Source organism: Thamnophis sirtalis, unplaced genomic scaffold (genome assembly GCF_051295495.1).
Source record: "Thamnophis sirtalis isolate CommonGarterSnake01/CBP01778 unplaced genomic scaffold, rThaSir2_p1.2 scaffold_6, whole genome shotgun sequence".
In the NCBI taxonomy this organism is placed as follows: domain Eukaryota; kingdom Metazoa; phylum Chordata; class Lepidosauria; order Squamata; family Natricidae; genus Thamnophis; species Thamnophis sirtalis.
Genome location: NW_028261386.1, coordinates 73,482,442 through 73,510,086, shown reverse-complemented (window position 1 = coordinate 73,510,086; position 27,645 = coordinate 73,482,442). Strand labels below are relative to the sequence as shown.

General features: G+C 36.4%; 2 protein-coding genes across 2 annotated transcripts; both read right to left on the bottom strand.

The window, feature by feature from the left end:
* Positions 1-30: 30 nt before the first annotated feature.
* On the bottom strand, positions 31-12,493 carry SFT2D1 (SFT2 domain containing 1). The gene is made up of 8 exons (XM_014075993.2): positions 12,309-12,493; positions 7,427-7,513; positions 5,528-5,610; positions 5,033-5,114; positions 4,084-4,119; positions 3,650-3,708; positions 2,039-2,068; positions 31-682 (listed from the first exon to the last, which is right to left on the bottom strand). The coding sequence occupies exons 1-8, from the start codon at positions 12,369-12,371 to the stop codon at positions 643-645; spliced, it is 480 nt and encodes a 159-aa protein (XP_013931468.1). The 5' UTR covers positions 12,372-12,493; the 3' UTR covers positions 31-642.
* A 3,489-nt stretch (positions 12,494-15,982) lies between these two features.
* Positions 15,983-27,565, bottom strand: MPC1 (mitochondrial pyruvate carrier 1). The gene is made up of 5 exons (XM_087719009.1): positions 27,282-27,565; positions 20,736-20,769; positions 19,595-19,691; positions 17,336-17,468; positions 15,983-17,188 (listed from the first exon to the last, which is right to left on the bottom strand). Exons 1-5 carry the CDS (start codon positions 27,350-27,352, stop codon positions 17,173-17,175), a joined length of 351 nt encoding a protein of 116 aa, XP_087575135.1. The 5' UTR covers positions 27,353-27,565; the 3' UTR covers positions 15,983-17,172.
* Between the last annotated feature and the right edge of the window lie 80 nt (positions 27,566-27,645).

The following is a 27,645-nucleotide window of genomic DNA, read 5'->3' as shown; positions in this document are numbered from 1 at the left end:
CATCTCAACCATAAATACCATTACACTGTATAATTTTAAATATTTATTTTAATATTTAATGATTTAATATATTACTCAAATTAAATGTGTTTAAGTATCACAGTATAAAAAGTTGGGCATTTAAAATAAAGGACTAACACAAAGTTTCTGAATTTGGGGAAAAACATTTCTTATAGTCTCATTTTTCTCTCCGTGCCGTCTCCACTGTTAATCATTTCTGAAGAGGCTCAGTAGCTATAACATAGTGTAATTCTTCATTTTACAATTTAGTAGGATTTTGAAAAATAAAACATAATAGACAAATTGGAAAGAAAAATATAAAAAATGAGGCAGATGTATTTACATGCATTTTACTTGAAACTCAAAAACTATATAATTTTGAAATTAAATCATGTTAGCAGACCTTCATCCAGCAATTTTAAGACCAGTGAAAAATATTTTTAGAAAAAGCATGGATTGAAGAGTTTTGTGATGATGGTATCATTGCCCTGGTTCTGTACTTTTTTAAAAAGGTTCTTCTGCTAATACAATTTAATCCCCATTGTGAAGAAGGATGTCACTATTTCAAGACCTGAACCACTTGGAGTAAACCTAGGAAAAATTATGTAGGTTTCCAAGCACTGGAAAAAGTTCTGTTTCTCTTTAACTTAGGCAAGAAGTGAAGCATTTCAATATAGCATCCCTTTAAAAGAAAAAGAAAAAAATAACTGTACAGCTTATAGATAAGATGCATTATTTTTAGGCTTTACCAAGTGGTAGACAAGTTAACTTCTAATTTAAAAACCCTTTTCCTCCATCCTTGATGGATGCAGAATGATACAATTTCAGACAACCCTTGTGTAATTTTACAACCAAGCATTCATTTTAATAAAAATCAACATTTTACAGCAATTGTAATGGCAATTTTAATTTGCTTTTGACTTCAAGTACCCTAATTTTATTCAAGGAATTTAATAAAATCAACTGAAGTTTGAAGCTTGGCAGCCTCATGCTGAAAACCAATGTACTAGATACAGGTAGTCCTCAACTTATGACCACAATTGAGCCCAAAATTCATGTTGCTAAGCAAGACATTTATTAAGTGAGTTTTGCCCCATCTTACAACCTGTCTTCTCACAGTTGTTAAGCGAATCATTGCATTTGTTAAGTCAGGAACACAACAGCTGTTAAGTGAATGACTACAATTTGTAACACAGTTCTTAAGTGAATCTGATTCCCCAATGACTTTGCTTGTCAGAAGATCACAAAAAGGGGAAACCGGTTGGCGTCACAGCAAGAACAGCTGGAAATAGCAGAACTTTGCTGGGCTCCATGAAAACTAGCCAGTATCTGCTTGCCGGGAGACCCTATGGGGTCAAAGCTGCCATGGAGGGGTGGTAAAGGAAGGAGAGGTACTTCGTCAACCATGAGGAAACCACAATTTCCTCATTAGGTCCAAAGAAAGCTCTCCCAAAAGGCAGCAGTGACAACGGCCATTTTTGGCGAGTCACAAGCTGTGACAATAAGATTTGTGCTGGAGCAGTTTGTGGACAGAGCAATGAAACTGGGTGAGACAACTTCCAACTTTTATTCTAGAGACCTAACCCAAGTAAAAGAATTTAAAAAAATAATCTCCAAATGTTAAGAAAGTGGTGATTGGATACATGGAAAAAGAGAAAGATTGAAGACCCAGATGTGAAAGAAATACCCAATAGGAACTTTAAAATGTAGAAAGCCTGGAAAAGATTTAACAATACTTTCCTTTATTTAATGAAAATCCTAAATAAATCATATTAAAAAAAGGTCACAAAAAGATCACATGACCCTAAGACACTTCAAGTGTCATAAATGATTCAGTTGATAAGCATTCAAATTTTGATCACATGTCCATGGGGATTCTGCAATGGTCATAAGTGTGAAAAATGGTCATAAATCGCTTTTTTCAGTACTGTTGTAACTTTAAAGTCAAGGATTACCTGTACCTGCTACTCAGAATAGATCTGATTACCCCCAACATAAGATAATGCATAGACTTTTTTTAAAAAATGGTAACACTTACCTTGCATATGGGATGTATGACAGACTATACCTAAGAGGGGAATAAGAGAAATTATGTTTTAGCATCCTTTTGCAGCAATCCACAATTATTGTAACAATTTCATATAATTAACTATTCAGATTATATTTCAGAATAAAACAAAATATATACTGCTACAAGATTCCCAATTCAACCTTCCATTTCAGATTTTGTTGTAAGTGTAGAAATTCAAGAGAGTAAATAAATGCTACGCTATTGACTTATACATTTCCTAGAAAGAAGGCTCAATAAATAAAGATTTACTCCTCCCCATCAATTAATTCAAAATTCAGTATGCATATAAACAAGAAATTGAAGTTGCCCATTGGGCTAGCGGACAGATCTTGTAAGTGATGGTATCCCTTCCACAGTAGGAACGTTTTCTCTTGATGGTATGTAGGGCCCCTACTCTACAGGCATTCCAAAAATAAGGCAAAGTAGTTCTGTTCCAGAGTGCATTTGGCTCTTCAGTTAAATGAAAAGTGACTGTGATGCATTAGATTTTTCCCCCCTGCTGATTTTTGTTTTCTCTCTATGTTCCTAATGAATTATTTTGAGATTTCTTACACCCTGATCAATCCCATTTGGATTGGGATGGGCTAGAAATATTGTTCAAGGAATAATAATTACTGTTAATAAATAAAGGATTGATCTATGGTAAATATCTAAAATGCCAAGTTTTTATATTATGATTATTACTTGTTCATAATATGCTATGACATTTCAGTGTGTTTAATCAATGTATCCTTTTCAAAAGAAATATAAGCTATAGTTATTTACACCAGCTAGAAATTGTAAGACACCCTACTTAGCATGAAATATTCCAGAACATCCAACAACTCCTATGTAAATATATACTGAAGAAATATATCAGTAATAGAAAGAGTACCCTTTAATCACTTTCTTGTTAAGGAATTTCTCTTTATTTATTTGTTAAATTTATTTACTGCTCCTCTTGTCATGGGGCTACTCTGGGTAGCTTAGTACACCTAGTACACAATAGTACAATGGAAAAAACAATAAAAAATGAAAACATAATTGCAAAACAATGAAACAATAAAAATAAGCTGTGCTGGCGCAGTGGTTGAATGCAATATTGCCGGCCTGCTCACTGTCAAGTTCAATTCTGACTGGCTCAAGGTTGACTCATCCTTCTAAGGTTGGTAAAATGAAGACCCAGATTGTTGGGAGCAATATGCTGATGCTGTAAATGGCTTAGAGAGGGCTGAAAAGCACTATGAAGCAGTATGTAAGTGCTGTTGCTATTGCTAAAAATAAACAATAAAAGTACAACTATACGAATTAAAAGATGGGTGGGGTGGTGGTGAAGAAAGCATAGGTGGAAGATGGGGTCAGCTAATCAGTGTGGTAGCCACCTCTAGACTTTCTAGAGACTGTTATACTTTCAAAGCAATTCCAGAGTTACCCAAAACAATTTGAAAACCATTTTATACATCCTTTAGTTCTAATAATCCACAATGTTTCAAGTCACAACCACAAATCAAAGTGACTACACTATTGGATTTACATAGTTTGTAATAATAAAGAATTGCATGACTGTAATAAATGATAGAAATTCAAAGAAAGCCTTACCAGGTCATTGCCAAAAACTGCAAAATGCAGAACAGCAGGGCTAATCCTTTCTTTTGCCACTAAGAAAATGAGGAAAAGAACGTGTTGAATTTGATGGTATTTTAGGAACAAAATATGGACCTTGTATTTCTGATTGATAATTAAGTGAAGCAGAAGGCCACATAATTTCACTTTTCTATTAGAGGGAATAAACAATATTAAGGTCACTCATGCATGCAGCCTTAAATGACATAATATCACTCAATCTACGCCTATTTAATAGAATAAAAAACTGGGAAAATTTACATTTGTGTAATATATTAACTGGGAAAAATTTACATGGGTAAAATATATTAAGCTAGACAAAGTAAATCTTAAATAAGACACTAACTACAGCATCCAAATCAAGTAAATCCATGTGGAAAAGTACAAAAAGTTTGATTAATACTACTTACCCAAAATGCAGCAAAAAGCGTGAGGATCAAAGAAAGCTGCCCAAGACAAAACAAGAACGAGATCAATGCATATATAAGTCGGATAGGGTTTGCAGTATTGTTAGTCCTCGAGCTACAACTGCAGTTGGGATCAGAATTTCTGTTGCTAAGTGATATAGTCATAAATTGTTAACATCTGATGACTGCATCGCTTAGCCCTGTAGTTTTCACTGCCCCTGTTAAGTGAGGATAGTGGGGCATTAAGTGAGCACCTCCTTGCAGCTTCCTGTTGGCTTTCAACAATCAGTCTTTGGGAAGCTGGCAGAAATTTCCAAATTCCTGGCAGTTTGTAAGGAAGCCAACAAATGACTTTGCTTATGGGAAGCTGCCAGGGAAAGTCACAAATCATGATCATGTGACCACAGGATGCTGCAACCATTGTAAGTGCAAGCCAGTTGTCACCATGTAGCTACCTATGTGGTGGAAATGGCTAGAATGTTGAGAACCAATCATAACCCCTGCTCATACAACGCCGGAACATTTGTTGTACAAGTGGTTGTTAAACTTGTGTTCCTGTATTGTCCTAGAACCTACAAAAGATTCACTGCAATTCTCAGGAAGTTTTGCTACTGATCAGTAACTCTAGCTCATCATCCGGAGAAATTTCCTGAAAGGGAAAATACATATCAACCACAAAAGATATTACTTGATGAATCAAGTAAGACCAGTCATTCTGCTAATGTTAAGGTAATGGAACTGATAAACCCTTTCTAATTATCAGTATGCAACCAGAAGCATCGGAAGGGAGAAGGGACAAGCGGGCAAGTGACAAAACATGCAGTGCAGTCCACTGCTTAAGTATTTGAGTGCAACATGTTTTGTAATTTTGGTGACATTGTATTTATGAACGGACACTGATATCTAGAACTTATAAAGTTTCTTTTCTTGATTTTAAACAAGCATAACTTACCAGCATAACAATTGTTACAATTAACCTTGTTGGTTCAAACATCTTTTTCAGCTGTTTCACTGGACCCATCAAGAAGCAAGTACTAGTGTGGGGGAAAAAATAGGAATTAAAAAAAATCTTCTGTCGTGGCTATAGGCTAGGGTCACCCAGTCCCTTTGTGTCCATTTACGACTATGACAATTGATAGAACCCAATGTTTCTCCTTCATTCCACTCTATATAGCCTGTCCAGCTCTGGATGAAAATTATACAGAGCAAATGTTGAGAGTATATTCAGGCGATGGGGAGAGAAACTGTTCCCTCCCAATATATGAGTTGAAATTTCATTTATTAATTAAAATGTACAGTTGTGTCCTGTCTGCTATTCTTTTTTACATCTGGTAATTGTACAGAATAAATTTCAAAAGAGCCCAATACAGAGAATTATTTGCACTTTGCAAGTAATGTTGAAACATATCAATCTCATAAAAAAGAAAAGACTACAAAAAGATGATACCTGGCTAAAGCAGCAATATTTCCCAAGGTATAGAACACTGCAAAGAGTTTTAGTCCACCTGGAAGCCAGAGCAATCCTGTCCCCTGCATATATACAATTAAAGAAGCCAACCATGAAGATATTTATAGTTTTATCAAACCAGAAATCAAGACAAATTATTGGAGCATTATACTTTTCTAATAACTGAATATCCTGGGTCACCAAGTGTTGTTAAGTCTTGGTGGACAACAAATGAAACCAATCTTTATTGAAAAGAACTAAAAAAAATTTAATGTATTAAGTCCAATTTACAAAATACAGGTAGTTCTCAACTTACGACCACAATTGAGCCGAAAATTTCCATTGCTAAACAAGACAATGATTGAGTTTCGTCCAATTTTGTGCCCGACTTCTTGCCACAGTTGTTAAGTGAATTACTACAATTGTTAAATTAGTAACGTCGGGCTTCCCCATTGACTTTGCTTGTCAGAAGGTTGGAAAAGATGATTGCATAACCTCAGAACACTGCAATCGTCATAAATGCATGCCAGTTGCCAAGTGACTGAATTTTGATCACATGGCCATGGGCATCCTGCAATGGTTGTAAGTGTGAAAAATGATGTCACTTTTTTCAGTGCCATTGCAAGTTGGAATGGTCACTAAATGAATGGTTATAAGTTGGGGACTACCTGTATATACAAATTATTCTCATTGTAATTCATGATTTTGGGAGAGAGATGGATTTCAATAGATCGGAAATTGAAAAGAATGCCCTGTATGTATAGAAACAGAAATATTGTAGAGAACAAGGTTTCTAACACACATATCCACAATCAATTAAATCTTAAAACTATGTCTGACTGAAATTGATTCCTGTGCCTTAAACATAACCTGAATCCTGAAGCAAAGTCCTCTGCTCCTTTGTCCCTGAACCTCTGTCAGTCTCTGGGGATAATTCCAGCCATTAATCAGAGCTGTTAGATTAAAGTACACCCAAACTCAAGCACTGTTATCTTCTCCGCTTCCCCAGAGTTTGCTTTAGTTGTTAAAAAAAACAAAAGCTTTCCCCCCAAAGCTGCAAGAAGATCAGGAGCATTGGCCTTTGGTTAATGGCACAGAAGCCAGCCTCTCCCAATGGTGCATTTGAGTGAGATGAAGGAATATGTAGCCAAAGTCACAAACTGTTTGGCTTTAGACTGGAAAGAAAACAGTAGCATGGTGACTAAATTAAAAACATTGCATAAACACAAACTGAGGGAATAATAAATACAGAGACTAAATACAAAAAAATAAATAAAAGCAGAGACTAGTTACTGTACAGCAGTTTAAGAGGAAGAAAGCAGCAGCACCATTCTGAAAAGGTCTGCTATCCAGTATTATATGGAATACTAAGAAGTGATCAAATCAGTTTCTGTAGCTTGACTGATGAAATCAAGGTTAGGTCTGCTGCAGATAATTCTATTTAAGAATAATTTGTATACATATATACACACAAAAATTATACATACATACATACATACATACATACATACATACATACATACATATCTGTAACTTTTACATATGCTTTCCCTAACCCATATGCTCTTCAAACATATTGGCCTATAATCTTTGGCATCCCCAAACCACCATAAATGGCATTATGTAAGATTTGATTTGTAGAGATCTTGAAGGCTGCCCTGTAAGGTTAGAAATGTTCTCTTCTGACTGCTTTGTACATAAATGATATCCGACACACAGAAAATCTGCATCCTGGGAGAAGCTAGTATTTTGATGTGGCAAAGTACTAGAGGCTACACTGCGTACTTTTTTCTAATGTATTGACCAATCATTCGATACCAACTCCATATAGCAATACAACATTTGTCCAAGAACAGAGATTAAATATTTTTTTATGTGTTTTGTGAAATATTTACTTACAAGGAGAGAACACAAAATGCCGCTTATAAAACATATTGCAAACCATTTCACGCGAGTATTAAAACTCAAGGATGATCCATCAAGGACCTATGGGTGAAGAAAAAAAGAAATCAAGATTTTAATAGGACGGAAATTTTTAGTAATAAAACATTACCAATGCAAACATTAAAATGCTCAAATAACTGTAAAAGGTAGATGCTCTTAAAACCTCAAATATTCTTCCACTTCACAAATTGATTTTAAAAATATACACTAACTTTATATGTAAATATTTATTAATTTTTCCAAAGACAAGTTTGCATGCTCACTTTAAAAGCCTAAAAAAATTAAATGAAGAATGAATCCTGGCAGATTAACAAATATCTTAATTATGTAAAATAAATGAAGTAACAACCACTAGAGATTATATATTTCTATTTGATTTACTATAGTACGATGAATAAAATACAGACTAACAGATTTAGAATGTTATTTATTGGTGATAAAAGTTCTTTTTCACATTTCCATTTTTAAAAATTATTCATTATAAACATTAAGAACAAATGAATGATAACATAGTATTTAGGCAGGCACCACTTTCAAGCATGTAATTTGTTTTTCAAAGAATTCTTTTGATATATTTAAGAATATACATATAGAAATTAAACAGAAAAAAGGATATTCTAAAATTATACACACGTCATATATGTATACACCTCAATCAAGTTATTCACTTGATAGCTGTATATATAAAATACAAATCAGAACAAACATTTAATTCCATTATTAAATTAAGTACAAGTGATCAAAATTTAATCTTTACTTTACTTTCATTGAGCATATGTGAATGCCATTACTTGCGTGATGATTATATATTATACTGTGAATATACTGTATATTATTATTATTATCATCATCATCATCATCATCATCATCATCATCATACTACAAAATATCTAAGGACTTTAGAAGAAAAAATACACAAATAATACACATTCAACAAAAACATACAAATAAATTATCCATAATGTAATAAAAAGTAATGAAATTCATCAAACAACCAAATTAATATTGAATCAAGGCCAAAATGCCTTTCAGTCAAATTCTGCATCAGTTGCTTTAAAAAGATCCTTCCACTTGATGGATCAACAGCTGGCCTAGCAGCTTAAGCTGGAAACCCACTCCATCCGCAGCCATGGCCACGAACCCTAACCCTAATAATCAGGTAGTGTAATTAATAAAACTTTCTCTGTGATTTGCGAGACAGCAATTCCTAAAACCAGATCTTAATGCTCAAGAACACAAGCAGACACTTACATACAATTTTCAAAAATGTTGCAGTGACTAAAGGCAAATGATTAGATGTGGTTCCCCTTATCCATAGTAATGAATGGGAAGTTTCAAACTGTAATAGTATACAACTTACCTTTTCCAGTCCAAATCTTTATCCTTATATAGGCAGCACAGAGAAAATAATATTAAAAATTTAACAAATGTTCATATAGGAAAGCTGTTCTTCCCTGAAAAAGGTCTACACATTTCTTAATGTTTAGATATTAAATATATATTTAAATAAATAAAATAAATATATCTAAGAAAATGCCCCCCTCCCTAGTCCCCTCCAATGCAAATCAGGAGATTATGGACTGAGGGAACAAATATTTACTTAATTATAGGAGGGAAGATAATTGCTACAACATAGTTTAGAATACAGTACATTATGATCCAATACTAAATTGGCCAGCTCTGGGCTCACATGACATCCTGAAGTTCAAAAATGAACTAATTAAACATATTATGCAAACAAACTCACAAAAAACCCCACTCTGTGGTTGCTCTGAAAAAAACCCATGTTGGAAAAATTAAGAAAGAATTGAATACAAAACTGGTATTACCAAAATGCCTTTGCATAAATTTTTATTGTAGCCAAACATTTGGAATATTATGCTATATAAAGTTCTGGTCACAGCAACTCAAAAGCAATATTGCAGAATTTTAAAAGGAATAGAAAACAGGAAAGCAGTGACAGAAATACAACAGCTCCCTGAAGGAAAATTGAAACTGAACCAGCTTAAAAACATACAAGAGGGGCATGATAGAAATGTATAAAATATTCATGATATGAAGAACTCCCCCCCACTTTTTTCAAGTATTGGACCTCAAAGCTTTCCAGTACAATTGAATGATAACAATTAGAAAATATAAATGAAAGTTCTTTGCATTGCACTTAAAACTAAAGATCTCATGATCATAAGATAATGCTAATAACATTTATCGAGATCAAGATTTTTAATTGATGTAAAATATGTCAATATGAATTACTGAGGAATGTGAATATCAGGATACTATTACCTCCATATTTAAGAGGATGGGCCCAAATGAATTAATTTTTATGTTTACATTATGCCTTTCTTCCATGACACTCAATTCTCCCATCAACACATGTAAAGGATTCCTATGTTGGATCTCTCTGATGGCATTTTTGAATATTTGAGTATTTTAATTCAATCAGCCCTGTTTAATTCTAGAGGCCTCTAGGGGGAAGGGACACTTACATTAAAGTTACTAATTCTTGGTAAACACCATGCATCATTTATATTATTGTTTATACTTTAATTCAGAAATAGGCAGAAAGGCAGGATGGAGCTTGCTACTAGGAAAAGATGTTGGGCACTGATAGGTGGCAAAGAAAATGTTATTTGAAGCTGTTCTTATCTTCAAAAGAGGGAAAAGACTAACTACAAATCCAATAAGGTTGGCAATGGACAAAACTGTGGAATAGATTAAGCAATCAATTTGTGAATATTTAGAAAGCAATGCATGACAGGAGGAAGCATTAATTTATCAAAAATAAATAACTCCACTTGAACTCCATTTTTGATAAACAGTCAGTTGATCACAGGAATGCAGTGGACATGGTTGTCTACAAAATTTTTCATGGAATTTTAATAGAAAAAATACTAGTCAGTTGATCACAGGAATGCAGTGGACATGGTTGTCTGCAAAATTTCTCATGGAATTTTAATAGAAAAAATATCAAAATATAGGCTGGACCATGCTATCTTATTTTCCCATTCAGCTGTGTCTGATTCTTGGAGATTGCCTGGACAAGTCCAGAAATTTTCTTGGCAAGGTTTTTCAGAAGTGGCTTTCCCTTACCGCCCCGAGATTGAGAAAAAATGATTAGCCCAAGATTGCCCAAATGGCTTTATGTCCAAACAAGGATTAAAACTCAGTCTCCTGGTTTCTAACCTGATGTCTTAACAACTCCACCAGACTGGCTCTTCATGTTATCATTAGGTGGATACAAAGCTGTTTGAGTAATCATATCCATTAAGTGCTTGTGAATGGAAGTGATGACTGCATCAACCTGGAAGTGATGACTGCAGGGTTATAATCTGTGCAATATTGAATAGCATATAGCAATAGCAATAGCAATAGCAATAGCAGTAGACTTATATAATATGTTGTGGGGAGCTATGTCAGGTAGCAGCGCATGATCAAAAGATGAACAGGAACCAGCACTGTGATACAGTTGCAAAAATGCAATCCATATCTACATTAAATAAGTACAGTGGCAAGACCAAGATAAGCCATTGTTCCCCTATTTGTGATGGCCATGCTGCATCTAGAATGTTGTATCAAACTCTGGGTACTGTATTTAGGAAAAATGATAGCAAACAGCTATGCATGCAGGAGATAGTAGTCCAGATGATAAGGGGCCTGAAAGGTTAAGTTTACCAGAAATGGTTGTGAGCATTTGGTACTTTTAGCTAGAAGAAGAGAAATGTCTAGTGAAACTTGATAGTTAACTTCAGGTTTTGGAAGAACTCACATGTGAAATATGGGTAACATTGTTCAGTCATCCCAGATACCAGGACAAAAAACAATGTATTTACAGTACACAAGGAAGTACATTTCATTACAATATCAGTAAAAATGTTTTTGACCAGAACAGCTGTTCAACAATAGAACAGATTGCCTTGTGATTAATCAGAGGCTGAATACAGATCTATCAAAAGATGTACTGCACTTTCTGAAGTATTTAATTTCAGCGCCATATATCACAGCAGAAACTCATCAGACTGACATCGGCTTTCCAAGGTTTCCCATGGCTGCCTTTCCCAAAAATGCTTGGGAGGCCTAAAAACCTGATAAGCCCCGAAGCCAAAGCAGAGACCTACCACTCTGCTCATGGCCTTCTGAACAGAACCAATCTACATGATAAAAAGCTGACAACAGATTCACCCAGACCCACCACCCTCTGTATCTGCTGCCATAATGGAAATAACATTTTTGAAGCTGAACACAAAAGCCGTTACAATTTGCACATCTTTCCCTCTTGTTTGCTAAAATAACAGGTTCTCATTTTCACACAGCAGGCAATAACTTTTATAAAACACCTCCGACTTCGTTTTAATCAACCTTTTTTTAGCCCTATTGGGTTGTTTTTTTGTCCTTGCTGGCATTCAGATGGGTAAAAGCAGTTATGGCAGGAGGAGCAAAGAGACCCTTTTATCCAGCTAATTCAGAGGAGCCTAGAAGAGATGGAGCGTTTCCTAGCCTAGCGTTTCCCCTGTACAAATACCATACTCCGCACTGAGACGACCCCGCCTGCAGGGGATGATGGAGCTTATGATCCAGGGAATCTTGGATCTGGCCAAGAGGATAGACTCCATACGCAGCGGTGCCGTCCGTATTGCTCGCAACTGATCCTCCATTTGCGTTCGCGAGTTGCTTGCACTCTAGTAATGATAGGCAGGAATAGCAACGCTGTGTCGGTCCTGAGGAAGCGGGTCAATCCCGCCAGGGCGCCCCGAAAACCCGGCCAGAAACCTCGGAGGTAAACATTAAGGGGCTCTCTCGCCTATTCCCCCACCCCACCCCGAGCCCCAAGCCACACCTGCGCTGTCAGGCCCTGCTCCTCGTCGTCGTCTCCTCTCAACACCCGCCGCAGCTTCTCCATCGCCGCGACACAGCACCCGCCGCGCCTCTGATCCCTTCCGAAAGCAACCCTCCCCCAAACCCCGCCGAGCCTGAGCGCTTCGGTTGGAACCGCTCCTCTCCCCTCGAAGGAGGTGTCAAAACGGAAGCTGGAGAACGGAACCGGAAGTCATGGGGAGGAGCCGGGGAACATTCCTGTAAATGGACTGGCTGGCCTCCTTTCTGATTGCTGATGAATGTGCTTTCTGGTTTCTCCTAGGACAGTGTTTCCCAACCTTGGCAGCTTGAAGATGTCCGGACTTCAACTCCCAGAATTCCCTAGCCAGCATTCGCATTCGCTGGCTGGGGAATTCTGGGAGTTGAAGTCCGGACATCTTTAAGCGGGCAAGGCTGGGAAACACTGTCCTGGGATAGGCTGCTAGTCCCGCTCCACGTATATGTTGATTGAAGAGCGGCCGCAGAATACTTATCCACGAATAAGTGCTCGGTTATTCGACTCTTTGTGTTGCAGTCAGTGCTTCTGAAGCCGCCACTATTCCAACATTTACGGTCCGCCTCTGTCAATCCGGTTACCTGCCCAAAGTGATGCAAGTAAGTGTAACTCGCTGAGACAAGATACGTTGCAGAGCTTGCGCTGCTCTATGCAGGGCTGCTGTTTCATAAGGTTGGGGACGAAGCTTGAAAGGCGCAGTTTCTTTGTCAGGCCACCCAAACTATGTAACAAAGATGGGATTATCTATGGAGATTCTCAATCATCCAGGTCATGGTTGTCCCAAAGGTGCTTTTTCAAGAGGCTACTGGACTTTTTAGTTTTTTTTCTTCAGCTCTGAAGAAGCTTCTTGAATGAGAAGCAAAACGTCTTCAACGAAAAAAACAACAACAGAAAGTCCAGTTGCCTCTTGAAAAAGTCCCTTTGGGACAAAAATGGGATTTCAATCCTGGGGTAAAGGGCTACCCTGTTCCTTTTTAAGTATGTGATATAAACATAGTAAAGAGTCGGTTAGAATCTGGTGTCTAAAAATAAATAAACAGAATAAACAAATGCCTTCAGTAGGACTGTCACAGAATAGGCAGAATGTAACAATAGATTGTATTATCGACAACTTGCAACCCTAGATTTTCTGCATGAGCAATATAAACTAAGCATAATTTCACAGAAAATCTACATTGACATTGCCCAATAATGCCCCATATTCAGAACTTCACATCACCTTTCTTTCACTAATTCACCTACTCTGTCATAAGCAGCAAAATCAGTCTTTTCTATGTGAATATGTATAGTTATAAATATATGAATTCACAGCCTGAAACCATTTATTTAAAACAACTTTTTTCAAAGTTACTCAACACTCATATTCCTTTCTGATATTGGGACCCCAATGGCCCAATCAGTTTTCTCTATTGTCTCATCTTATGCCAAAGGTGCTTTTTCAAGAGGCAACTGGACTTTCTGGTTTTTCTTTGAAGACGCTTTGCTTCTCATCCAAGAAGCTTCTTCAACTTTCGCATCTTGTCTCAACCTATCCATTCATGTATTCTAACCAAATATTATCCCCACCCCACCATTACTCCATTCATTCAGAGCATTGTATAGTTTTCCACTACATTTCTGATTCTTTCATTCCATTGCACTCTGGAGCATAATTTATATTAATCACCAACCCATAAATTCATTCGCTCACATATGACATAATCTAGATCAACATTTTTCAATCTTGATATCTTAGAATTGCCACGGTTATGAGTCACTGATTGCAGTAATATCAATTCATAATTTCTGATTTTTATTTTTCTGCCTTTAAGTCAATTTCTGATTCCTAGCAATTGCTTGAACTGGTTCCTGCAGTTTTCTTGGCACTTTTTCAAAAGTGGTTTGCCCTAGTATTGTCCCTGGATTTGGGAGATGGTGACTGGCCCAAGGTCACTCAGTTAGCTTTTTTGCCCATGATTAGAGTAGAATTCATGGTCTCCCAGTTTCTTGCCCGATGCCTTAATTACTATGAAAAACTGGCTCTCTAATTTCTGACATATCATTAGTCTTTTTCATTCATAATTAAACCTATACTTTTGCTTTCCTAAATTCATTCCACAATATCTGGCAATTTCATTGGAATTTATGGCATTCTTTTCCTTCTTATTGGTTTTCTCTTTTTCCTTTCAGTCCTTGATTTATATTTTTTACTATTTACTTGAAAATTCTTTTCAGATTTTCTCTATTCCATCATCACGCCGCTCTAAATATTGATCTCTCTGCCATCATGGAGTTGGACAATTGATAATTCATGCTTTTTTTTTAGAAAGGTAGAAAGATTTTGTCACACCCATTCTACATGTAGCTTACCTCATTGGGGCTTGTCACTCTGAGCATATTTTGCTGGCATGCCGCAAGTGCAACCAGAGTACCAAAAACTTTATCCATAGGGGAAGAAGATATATGCGGTATGCAGCTTTGTGTATTCTTTTTAAGACAAAAGGAGTAAAGTTTGATAAATTTGCCTATTTTTGTGACCCATTAGTTTTAATAGGAGGAAACAAAAAATCACATTATGGATGAACAATTTTATTTCAGAAATTTTTTAGGAAATTAAGTTTTCTATATTGAAGCAATTCCACAGCTATATAAAATCTGGAGGCAATCACCATCACATATTGCTGTGATTCCCAACATATAGGAATAGTCTCAACATCTTGTAAGGTGAATTAACCCATAAATATATTTGGGAGTGCATTTAATTATCAGTATAATAAAATTGAACAAAATTTCTATACAACCAGACTACATCCTAGGAGCTAGTTTTCTATAACTCAGAAATCAAATGGAGTGATGTTACCTTCCCACCAAAGTGGCCCCTATTTTCCTACTTGCATTTTTTACGTACTTTCGAACTGCTAGGTTGGCAGAAGCTGGGACAAGTAATGGGAGCTCATTCCATTACCCAGCACTAGGGATTTGAACCGCTGAACTGCCGACCTTCTGATCGACAAGTTCAGCGTCTTAGCCTTGGGCGTTTAATCATGCTGGCCAAATGACCATGGAGACATCTTTGGACAGCACTGGCTCTTCGGCTTTGAAACGGAGATTAGCACCATCCCCTAGAGTTGGGAACAACTAGAACATATGTGCGATGGGAATCTTTACCTTTATGTAAAAGTAGCAATATAGTTGATATGTTAAAATATAATTAAAATGCACTTTTGCCATATCCTAATGCTGCAAAGCTTTTTATTATATATCCTGGAATTTGATCCAAGGATGCTTATAGTGAATTAATAGATTGATTATTTTTGAAACCTCAATTTTGTGAAGAGAATTCTGTTTACCTGTCTTCTTTTTATAGGGAAATATATACAGTTTTCTATCATTAAAAACAACACTTAATTATTCTGAAAAGTCTGATAGTTTAGGGAATAGTAATAGCTGATTATTTTTATACCATACTCTTTCCTATTAACTAACAGAACCCACATCAACATAAGTAAATAATAGTACAAAAGATAATGCGTGTCTATTTTCTCTGTTATGTTAATATGAAAATTGAAACACTGTATTGCGAAAGGAAAATGTATCTCATTTTTAAGAAGTTCTACCTTAAGAAGTACCGTTTTCTAAATTGACACCATTAAAACTATAAATTGTTTCAAAGTGGTTTATTGCCATTAGAACATTCATGTTGTAATTTCTCCCCATAGGGAAGGTTTACTGCCCCAAAGTTGTTGAAGTAAAATAACATTATTAAAGACAATCTATATATATCATTACAATTGTTGATAAAAATCACAACAAACAGGTCAAATTAAACCAATAATCTTTCAAAAGTATTCATTCCTATATGCAGGCTTTTCTTTGTGTGTGTTAATAATATGTGTTAATAATATGGCATCTGCAGATGAATGCAAAAATAGAATCATACTATTTATTTTATTTGTTACAAATAAGAGTGTTCAATTGGGCTCTTAAAGAAGATGTTACTTACATCACAATGGGATGTAGCACTGTACCTACTTTATTCACAGATACATGTGCTTTTAAAACATCTGGGCACTGAATGTATCATTTACAGAATGCTTACATACAAAGAAAAGATGGTATAGTTTACCAAACCATGTAGTTGGGGACACAGAGCTTAATCTTGTACTCTAATATAAAATATACAGTAACTATGAGTCAGTTTGTTCGAATCCACTCATAAATTAATTGGAACTTCACTGCCTTTTTAATTTTTTGATAAAAATAAGTTTAGCTTCAAATGTCAAATATACACATTAGCAGATGTAACATATTCAAACTATTAGACTCACAAGAGTTAATTGAGGAATCCATTTTCAACTGCTTATATGGAGAATTGATAATGGATCTTGAATTTTTAAAAAATGCTGCTCTTGAATAGTTTACATTGCTCCAATGCACTTAAAGAGGCAGAATCACAATTTCAATACATTTGTACATCTGACTGCAAAATAACCAACATTCAGTTTCCAAATCACATTTTATTAATCAATTATGCCTTTTCTTGTTTTTCTTAAATTAGCAGGTTTTTTATTTCAGAAAAGTTGGTACATATTTGAGTTGAATAATTTTGTAATATTGAAAAAATTCTTATAAGGCAGAAAAATGATCTAATTTATGAACACCTGTGCAGTATTTTGTATGAGGGAAGCTTAAAAAGTTAAAAATGATACTGAATGCTAGCATTAATATTTCCATGATGGCGCTGATGCAAAAAAGAGAGAGAGAGAGAGATGATGACAAAGTCCTTCCTTGCTTATATTCTGTGAAGAGCAGCAGCACCTTTTCAATTTTTCTCCATGAATCAAATATGCAATTATTTTTTTGCCATACTGTCAGGAGGAATAAAAATAGAAGGAAAAGAAAAGGATTAATTCATTGACACAGAAGTTAGAGTCAAGATCATGTAAGAAATATAAAAATATTTGAACGTTTTAGTTATACCCTTAATGTAAAAGAAATAATCACAAAGTACTCACTTATGTTTGATCAACCTTCCTCCTTGAATAAGTTGTGCAATTTCATTAGTGAAATGACAAGCAAACAACAACCAGTTCCTGGGTTGCACCTTATAGGCAAATCTCATAAAAGTCAAAGAATAGCAAGTAAGTGCTGTAAAAACAAAGTTAAAGATTAAATGACTTAATGTTTACATTTAGAGCAACATTCACTTTTAGTTCTGCAAGTACTGTGTTATTGCATATCCAAAGAATCTCATTTTACATATATTTTACTATCTTAAAACAACATTATTAATAAAAGCTAAAACTGTAACAAGTGTTATCCCTGAGGAGTGGGGACTATTTTATAAATGAACCCACCCTGGCATCCAAAAGAAATATGAAAGACTCACAATGGGCCTCCTTGATATAAAAACAGAACCTCTGCATTTTTGGAGGTAAAGAACTGGGTAATGGAAAATTTGTCTCATAGTAGACAAATAAACTGGATTTAGACCAGAGTGCACCACTACAGATAACTGTGTTGTTTTACATGATATCAAGTAATTAAAGACGATAAACTATTCACTGCTTTCATAGATCTCAGTGTGGCGCTCAATTCTTTAAACAGAAACATGCTGTAAAAGAAATTGATCATCTTAAACATGGAACCTAGACTCTTACTCCTAGTTAAGGCCCTCTACTCAAACACACTAGAAAATGTGTACAGGTGCAAATAGTTCTGTAACTCACAGTCTACCTATCCATAACATATTAGATAGGGTTGTTTTCTAACTCAAATGTTTTTTAACCTCTGTCAATTATATTCCAGGATTCGTGTATGCTTCACACACTTATATGCCAAAAATTCATGATGAATGTATTAATATCCTTTTATAGGCTGACAATGTGATTGCCATGGAGCATTATCAAGCAAGTCTAAGAAGACTGTTGCAAAAGCTAAATACCTACTGTGATCTTCTCTAAATATCAATAAAACCAAATTTAAAGTACTCCTTTTTGCTAAAGTATTTAGCAAAAAAAGTGTGAAATATAACTGGCAGCTGGATGTAGAGTCCATTGAAAATAGTGAATTTTTTCAGCTATTTAGGAATGGCTTTTACCAAAATGGGATCATAGGCAAATCATTTTAAAAGAAACTTGGTGAAGTCTGAGACAAGTATCAAAACATTATATAAATTGCTTAATTACAGTTAACCGAGGACCTTGGCCCCCATAATGAAAATAATTAGGGCAAAAATAATCTCAGTGCTGACCTATAGCACTGAACTGTGGGTTTTACAAAAACCATTTCACTTCAATTTCCAATCCGTTTTATAAGAAGCATATTGGCAACAGACAAGAAAATTGTAGCGCTCAGAACAGAAATAGGTATCCATTCCATACACAGCTACTCAGCTATTAAAAAGTTTTTATCTACTGGTAAAGGATCCACTCAATGGATTCCGATACCCAAAATATGTTTAGCTGAACAAATAAGTATGGGTCAGCCCAACTCCTGGGTAAGCTGTCTTACCAAAGTTATTTTACGGCTTTTCTATCCAATATTTACTCTCCACTGCCTTATATATATATAGCCTTTATTGTCATTGTACAAAATAAATACAACGAAATTGCCTTCCAGGCAAAGTACAATTTTTAAACGGAGTTCTAGATATGGTAGCAGTACCCAAATAGACATGAAGTTCATGGCAAGAAATTTATCTTTGAATTGGTTGGCTAAGAATAAAAATACTTTCAAAAAAAAAACCAAAAAAAAACCTGTCAATGAGTTTGAAGCCATGCCTAAGAAACCTATTCTAGAGCAAATTTTGAGCTGTTGAATTTGGTGGCCAAATATGGTCACTGCTATCATTGGCCATATCATGAGAAGATATATGTATGTGCAGTGTCCCAGCCAATAAAGATATTTCTCATGTTTTTTTCGATTGTCAATTGAATATCCATTTGGGATTAGGAATTTGAAAACCTTACTTGAAAGAACAGCCCACTGGGACTTAAATTGCACACTGTGATATTTCTTCCTGGTCTCTAATATATGCATTATTAGCAGAAATGTTAAATTAACAGATGCAATTTAGCTAATAATTCATTGGTATTATATTTTCTTTTTTAGCTATTTTATCCTGGAAACAGATCTTGTATTTTACCTTTATTTTCTTTGCTAACATTGTAAGACTAATCAATCAATAAACATTGTAAATTCTGCACATCTAGATAGCTTGTTAGCAATTTAAAGAAATATTGTTTAAAACTGAAGTTAACTTCACCACTTGCCAAATGTCATTCGGCCACTGATGATTTCTGGTGATTTCTTCATGTCATTGATGGCAGCAATAGGAAGTCCCCAGTTGGCAACAGGTCCCCAGAAATGCTATAATAAAGGCACACAATAAGAAAAGGAACTTTCCCTTTTGCCAATTCAAAAATATTTTAAATCAGATTTTTAAAAAAAATCAGAACTAAATGTTTATTGTCTCTGATTAATGCAATCCCATTTGGAAGCAAGAGCTAGGGACACATTTTGTTCCTTAATCTAAAATACATATATAACATCACTGCTACTTGCAATTCCAAAGAAACACACAAGTACCAAACATCCCGGAAAGCCTTTATGGCATTACTAGCGTCTTCTCCATTGGCTAAGCAGCCAAGAGTAAGTATAATCTGGCTTCTATAGCCTCAGTGTCTAGGAGAAGTTCTGTGTTGCCAAGTGTTGATAATTCAATTTTGTAATGGAGATATTTGCTTTCCTATAACTCTTTTTCTCTAGCTTTTTTTTGAGGACTAGGTATGCAAAATGTTCAACTGATGCGGTACATCCTTAGGATAGAGGTAGTATGTAAATAAATGGCATATATACACATGTAGTCCCATGATATGACTGATTGGCAGTAGGTATAACTTTGAATGTCCTTTTTGATTAGAACTACATTTAGCCTCCTGACAGAAAACAGAGTGGGTCAATTTAGCATTTGTGTTCCCATGAACATACTAACTTCTCTTGATCCAGGAAAGGAGGTACAAACATGTGGTATAGACTAACTTGGAGGAACTTTACTGAACACATTTCTACAGGTTTATAACCTACATACATAGCAAAATACTTTGTCATCAATTAGACTAATGAATTAATTATATTACTACCACTAAATGAGGTACTATGAAAGGAGTACCTCATTTTTTTCTGAAAAAATATAATTCCCCCCCCCCAAAAAAAACATGAGTTGGGAAGCCTTCTGTCACAATTTCAAGTTTTATTTTGGGGCATTTTCCAGATTATCTATTAATTGGAAATAATTTTGTTGTACTATAAATGAAAACAACTTATCCCTAGGATCAGCTGGATTTGAACTTAAAGAATACTATGACTGGCACAATTATAAGTGGCTGAAAGGAAGTAGAAATAATAACTTACCGTACTGTTTGATGAGCAGTCATAATGGTTCATTGTTTAAAAGGAGATGTGAAAGAGAAAAAAAGGCAATAGCCTCTATGAAATAGAATTGCATATATAAATACTTGTTTTTATTTGTATCTCTAGCCCACTTTATTACTAAATGCAGTTAAAAGTAGAATGCAATTCATTTAAAACTGTTAACAATGATAAAATTATACCATGTTAAAACTCTAAAACAAAGGACAACAGTAGATCAGATTGACACCACCAGTTTTAGGCAAATGCCTATATAAATATAAGAGATTTGTACCACCAAGATCTGTATACCTTTGATAAATATACTTCTTTAAGAATACTTTCCCTAATCTTAATTGGCAGATAAGTACATATAAGAGAAAGTGCTGCTATATACCCAGGTCCTGGAATGTAGGACCTATTTATCAGAGTTGTAGTACAAAATTGTAACTAAATTGATGTAGTTGGTTGGGTTGATACTGAAGGAAAAAGAATCACAGAGATTTTAGATGTTACCACCTCTGCACTCTGGACTCAGTTTTATTGTCATCACAACTATCCTCAAATTACAGAAATAGAGGATTATGAAATGTTCCAGAGTAGCATGGTTAATAGTACAATAAACTGAAACTGGGGAAGAGAAAAATCAACACTTGACACTTGAATTGTTTAATCAATTTAGATACAATATGTATGGCTGAGATATAAAGTTTACTCTAAATTTAATGCTAATTGCTATACCATACCTATATAGCAGTGGTTCCCAAACTTTTTCAGTCCACTGCCCCCTTGGTGCTACAAAGTGATCCTCAGTGCCCCCCACCCAGTGGTGGAATTCATTTTGTTTTTACTACCGGTTCTGTGGGCGTGGCTTGGTGGGCGTGGCTGGGGGGTCATGTGACTGGGCGGTTTGCACAACGGAAGGAAGATAGTAACAGTAAAATTCAAAACTGTAACAATTAATTGCACATTTATTCAAAATCCAATTTAAAAACATTTTTAGTTAATGTTAATTCAACAAAATTGTTGAACATGATCTAGTGATACCAGATTTTCAAAGTCTGATAGTCATTTATCAAGAACCTTAGTAACTAGTAACTTAGTAAACTCAGTAAAATTTAGCAACTACTTCATTGTTCAGTACATTCTGTGTAATACAGTACATGCTTGATCATTCACACACACACTGCTGCCTTCCCCCCCCCCCAAATAACAGGGTGGGGTGGGGGTAGAGAAGGAAGAAGACTTTGTTCTGTGGTATCTGCCATTTCAGAAATGCTCATTACACTGCTCCATGTGATCAGTCTTTCCGTATTCCTCAATGTATTGGTGCCCAGCAACTGTTCAAAACCCTTGTAGTACTTATGGAGCTGTAGATGATACTATGGCAAAATACAAGCCTTGCAGCTCATATACTCATACAACATAAGAGTGATGCCATTATCCAGATTTATCTGTGACAAAGGTCTCACTGTGCATAAATATCAAGATAGGAAGGGCACTTTATTAAAAAGAACCTGCAGTGTTTTGACGCGATTTGGTTATAAAAGATCTTGTTTGGCATACTGGGAACATTTAGACTGCATTTTCTTCTAATATGGGACGTTGTTCTATCATAATTTTGTTTTGTTTTGCTTTGCTTTTTCCTGTATGTGACAATATCCAACTTTGAACAGTAATTAGACCATTTTTATTTCCTTTTTTTAAAACAGTATATGTTGGAAATGCTTATCCCTTTTCCACAACTTACCCTATATTTCAGCCTTCAATGAGATTACTTTGCAACACAAAGTTTGAGAAACAATCCCAAGTGCCCTTCCTCCCACTCCTCGCTTTTTAAGGATACCTCTATGAATGGAGCGAGGAGGCATAGGGGGACTAGCCTCTCCCCCCCTCCGCCGCATGTTTACCTGTGTTGCATTTCTAAGGTGGGATAGGTAGAGATAGGCAAGAGTGGTGCATCCATGTGGAGCGGGTGCAAGAGGGATTGGAGGAGTGGCTCCATTGCACAGGCGTGCCTTGGTGCAATCCTTGCAGAGGCGGCTCGCAGCACAGTCCCGGAAAGGGAGTCAGAAGTAAAGCCATTTATAAAAGCGCGAGAAGCAGGCAGGCAGGCGAGCTCTCTTGTGCAGTGACATCAGACTTGCTGCATAATGCAGCGCCAATTCCCAATCCCTGAAATGCAGGCCCAAGGACAGCCCCGTTCAGTCCCACATCTCTTCTCCGTGCACAGCACGCGCAGAGTTGTATCAGAGGAGAAATGCAGGCAAAAGGCTCTTCTCTTCTTTCTCTGCCCCCCCCCCTTTGCCTCACCCCCCCGCCCCGGGCCTGACATGCTTGTATGCCTCCTGAATGAGCGGGCGAGCGAGTGAAAAATCCTTCCAGTCTTTGGGACGTTAGACTGAATTTCACCCCTGCCTGAAGTGCTCAGCTGACTGGTGGCAACAGAACCCCAGGCAGAATTGTGCCCTGTGAGGGGGCCACCTCCAGCACTCCTCTGCCACCTCCCTTGCCTCTTAGCGCCCCCCTGTCATCCCCCCAGGGGGCAGTACCGCCCACTTTGGGAACCACTGCTATATAGCTTTTCCATTATAAATAATTATAATCACACATAATTTGAGATTTCAAGGACTTATTTTTAACTGAATTTCTACATTTACCAGTAACATAATAATACAAATTATGTTCTCTGTACCTCTAGATTACTAAAATCATTATGAATAATAACCATAGAAATATTAAATACTTTTAATTTATCAACATTCCATAGTGTTGATATAATTTAGAAGCATACTATCGCTGCCTTTTTTTGTTAAAAAATGGCTTAGTTACACTCACATATCTGATTTACCAATTAAGCATGGCTACCATCTGTGCTTTGCAATATTACAATTTTGGGGGACTGGTGGGATGGGGGTATTGCATCCATACTGATATTGATATAAATTTAGTGGATCCCATAATTGTATGAAAATCATTAGTACTTTGGACAAGTACTTTGGACATTTGTTTCAGGCCCTGAAACAAATTAAAAGAAAAACTGGGGAAAATGTGACCTGCAAACTGATGGCAGGGATCATATGATATCAATGCTGAAAGAGTTATGCTGACAAAACCACCATTGCATTAGACATGGTCAGACAGAAGCAACTTGTATAAGGAATGTTAAAAAAGTAAATAATCAAAGATCCCTATGTTATGTTTCTGTAATAGATGTCTAGGATTAACTGCTAAAAGTTTCCTGTTATATTTTCTATAGGTTTCACTTTTCTGTATGCCCTACAATCCTAACATATGCCCCAAATTGGTTTTAAAGGCTAATGGATTTTTTGCAAAGGCTCTGAATAAGTTCTGATAATTGCAGCTGGATAAAAAAAGCCATGGAAATTGGGCAGGGCTCCCTCGCTGAAGCTGGAACACTTTACTACCTATACAAGATACTGTCAAATTCCAGTCCTAAACTATTACCAATGTACTAAAATAAAGTGTCATGCAGATTTTAACCTTCATAATGCAATAATGTAAATTTGTAACTAAATATTTTAAGATATATAAAAACATAAAACTCTCACATGTAGAACAAAAGCTGAAATAAAAATTCTGTTAAATTATATTGGCAGTATTTTAATAATAGAACAATTTTCAAATGACACTTATGCATAATGATGCATAATGGACATAATAATGCACATAGATATTAACATTTCCCCTAAAATCTTACCTATATATGCTTGAAACATAATTATATCATAACTAATGGAACAAATGTTTTAATTTTAAACTCTTTAGCAGTAAATAATTGCCATTTCAATTACATATATTTCTCTCGCAATAAAGCAACAATCTTCATCAATGTGCAGTTTTTAAAACTGTAAGTTTTTTTAAAGTTAAGAACATACAGTATCATGCTCTGTGTTAAATACCTTTCTTTTTCAAAACAATTTAGTGGTCAGGCAAGTATTGCAAGGTTTCTTCACTTCAGCTTTGCTCAATCTCCTAAGTAATGAAATCTTGGAGAGATTCACCAGGAACATTCTTAGGCAATACTATCCCTATTTACTTTTGAGAAAGTGCCAATGAACTAAATGTTTATTTGTATACTTATTGCAGGTGTAATTATCAGTTACTTTATTGCACTTGTGTATTAAACCTTAATCTTAGATAGAAAGCCCTGTTGCAAGGCTTAACATATTGGCACTTCAGTTCCTTTAATTAAGGAAAGCCATCATCTCGGAAAAACTTTGAAAGGAATTTCACATGCTTACTACATTCCTGAAACCGATATTGCTTGTTAATTCCTTTTAGCAGCAATGTGACAAATTATAATGGCTTTCCAGAAAACTTAATTCCCTTTCACAATCAAGAAGTGGGACAATCATTATTTGACAGGGATTATAGCTCACTCTCATGGCCTATTATTAGAGAGGCACTTGAAAATTTGGTGTTTGTAAATGAATGATTTGGTATTATTTAGCTTTCTGCCTATTTAAAAAGCTTATTTTAATTCTTGAAATAACATCAAGGACAAGTTGCCGTTTTCTTGTTAGGAATTAACTTATGTTTGTTCAAGTTAGCAACAATTTATATTTGACTTTTCAACAAACCCAGTACTAAATAGTTAACTTTCTGTACAGAAGCAAAAGTATTCATACAAATCGTGAATCTATTCCAAGATAATGCCTATAGTTCTGAAATCAAAAAGTTATATTTTTTTCAGTAAAGTCTGTTATTTTTGCAGATAAAAATCAACTGATATGGAAAACAAAAACAAATTTACTTCAATGTCTTGTGTATTCTCAAAATAGATATTGCCAGCTCTTAAGAAATATATAAATAGTAACAGAGATGAACAACAGCAACAAATCACAATACATTGCAAGTTTATTCAGAAGCATATCCCAACATTTAACAAAACATTTAATCCAAACAATAATATAGCCTTAATACAGTATTTAACAGATGCATCTTCCATCATGCCATGCTTGTTTCGAATTATTGCAAAGAGCAAGAGTCTTGTCCTTCAAACAGTTCCTACCTTCCCTCAAACTCATTTTCAAAATAATTTTCATGTATTCCCAGGGAGAGGCGTTCTTTTTGCCTGTGCTGTTGGCTTTGCTTTTCTATTTTAGAAATCCCTTGAGAACATTTCTCAGTTGGGAAACTTAATAAGCACATTTTAGAAACTATAGCCTATGCACCACGGATGAATCTTGTCACAAGTTGGCTTGTGCCTCCTGGCTTTTCATTTTAAGAGGGCAGGTCAATTATTTCAAGGAGAAGAAAACTTGTGTGTGGTGAAAGTGTATGTGTGTCTTTGCTGCCTGAGAATTACAATCCTGCTGTAACCCATTTGGCTTGTCCCAATCCTCTGCAAGGGGGACTATATGTTGTTCCGTCACTAAGTCTTGTCAGACTGTTTGCGACCCCCATGGACCGCAGCTTGCCAGTCCCCCTCCTGACCTCCTCTATCTTGCCAAAATCCATGTTCTTTATGTCAATGACACTAGCTAACCAATCTCATCCTTCTCCTTTTAAAATAGAAGAGAATAAGAGTTGGAAGGGGCCTTGGAGGTCTTCTAGTCCAACCCCCTGCTTAGGCAGGAAACCTTACACCACTTCAGACAAATGATTATTCAATCGCTTCTTAAAAACTTCCAGTGTTGGCGCATTCACAACTTCGGGAGGCAAGTTGTTCCACTAATTGTTCTAATTGTCAGGAAATTTCTCCTTAGTTCTAAGTTGATTAGTTTCTTCTCCTTGATTAGTTTCCACCCATTGCTTTTTGTTCTACCCTCAGGTGCTCTAGAGAATAGCTTGACTCCCTCTTTGTGGCAACCCCTGAGATATCCGAACACTGCTATGATGTCTCCCCTAGTCCTTCTTTTCATTAAACTAGACATACCCAGTTCCTGCAACCGTTCTTCATATGTTTTAGCCTCCACTCCCCTAATCATCTTTGTTGCTCTTCTCTGCACTCTTTCTAGTCTCCATATCTTTTGTACATGTGGCGACCAAAACTGAATTGTGAGCCTCCTATGTATATTTTACTTGCAATCTTTCCCAGCATCAGGATCTTTTCCAAAGCAAGCACCCAAATATATAGAAGCCAAACCCTTTCCCCCACTTGCGCTTATATGGGACACAAACCCGGGATCTTTCTTCTGGCTATATAACTCGGGCTCCGTTTTCATCCCAGTCTTTGACCGAGACAGATTTTTATATTATTGATGATGATGATGATGATTTTACAGTACTTCTATGGACGCCTACGTCACATACAGTGATTCTAGGAGGCTCACAATTCAGGACAGGACAGGAAGACGAAGCCCAACTCGGGGTGGGGGGGCAGATGACCTTGACCCGTTTCCAAACGGCCCAGAAGGGTCAGCTCCGACAAGGAGCTTGGACGGAAGGACCGCCAGAAAATGCCGGGGCTTATAGCAAAGCCGGGGAAGCGCTGTCCCTGAAGTACTTCGGAGGGTGTTCCAGCTTCGGGGCACCACAAAAGGAGGAACCGGGCCAAAAGCGACGAACCGCCCTCTCCCTTACCTCATGAGGTAATCCCTGAAGTCCTTGCTGCGCACATAGTCCACGGCTTTCCGAGCCAGGGCCGCCGCCATGGTGAACGACAGGCGAAGGCAAACGAGGTCCCGGTGGCACCGCCGACGCGGCTAACAATGACAACCTTCTCCGCGGCCGGGAACGAGCCTCCTTTTCACGACGGGTCCGCCCCCTGCCTTACGATAGCACTCGCGTTTCCGTAGCAACGCCCATCGTGGATAGGCGCCGGTTCTTCCTTCTCCCCCCTCCCCCCACTTTCAATGGACTCGTTCAAGGGCGGGGAAGGAAAGGGTTGCCGTAAAGCACGGACGACGCCGGTTTCTCAAGCCGCGTTTCTGTTGGCTGCGACCAG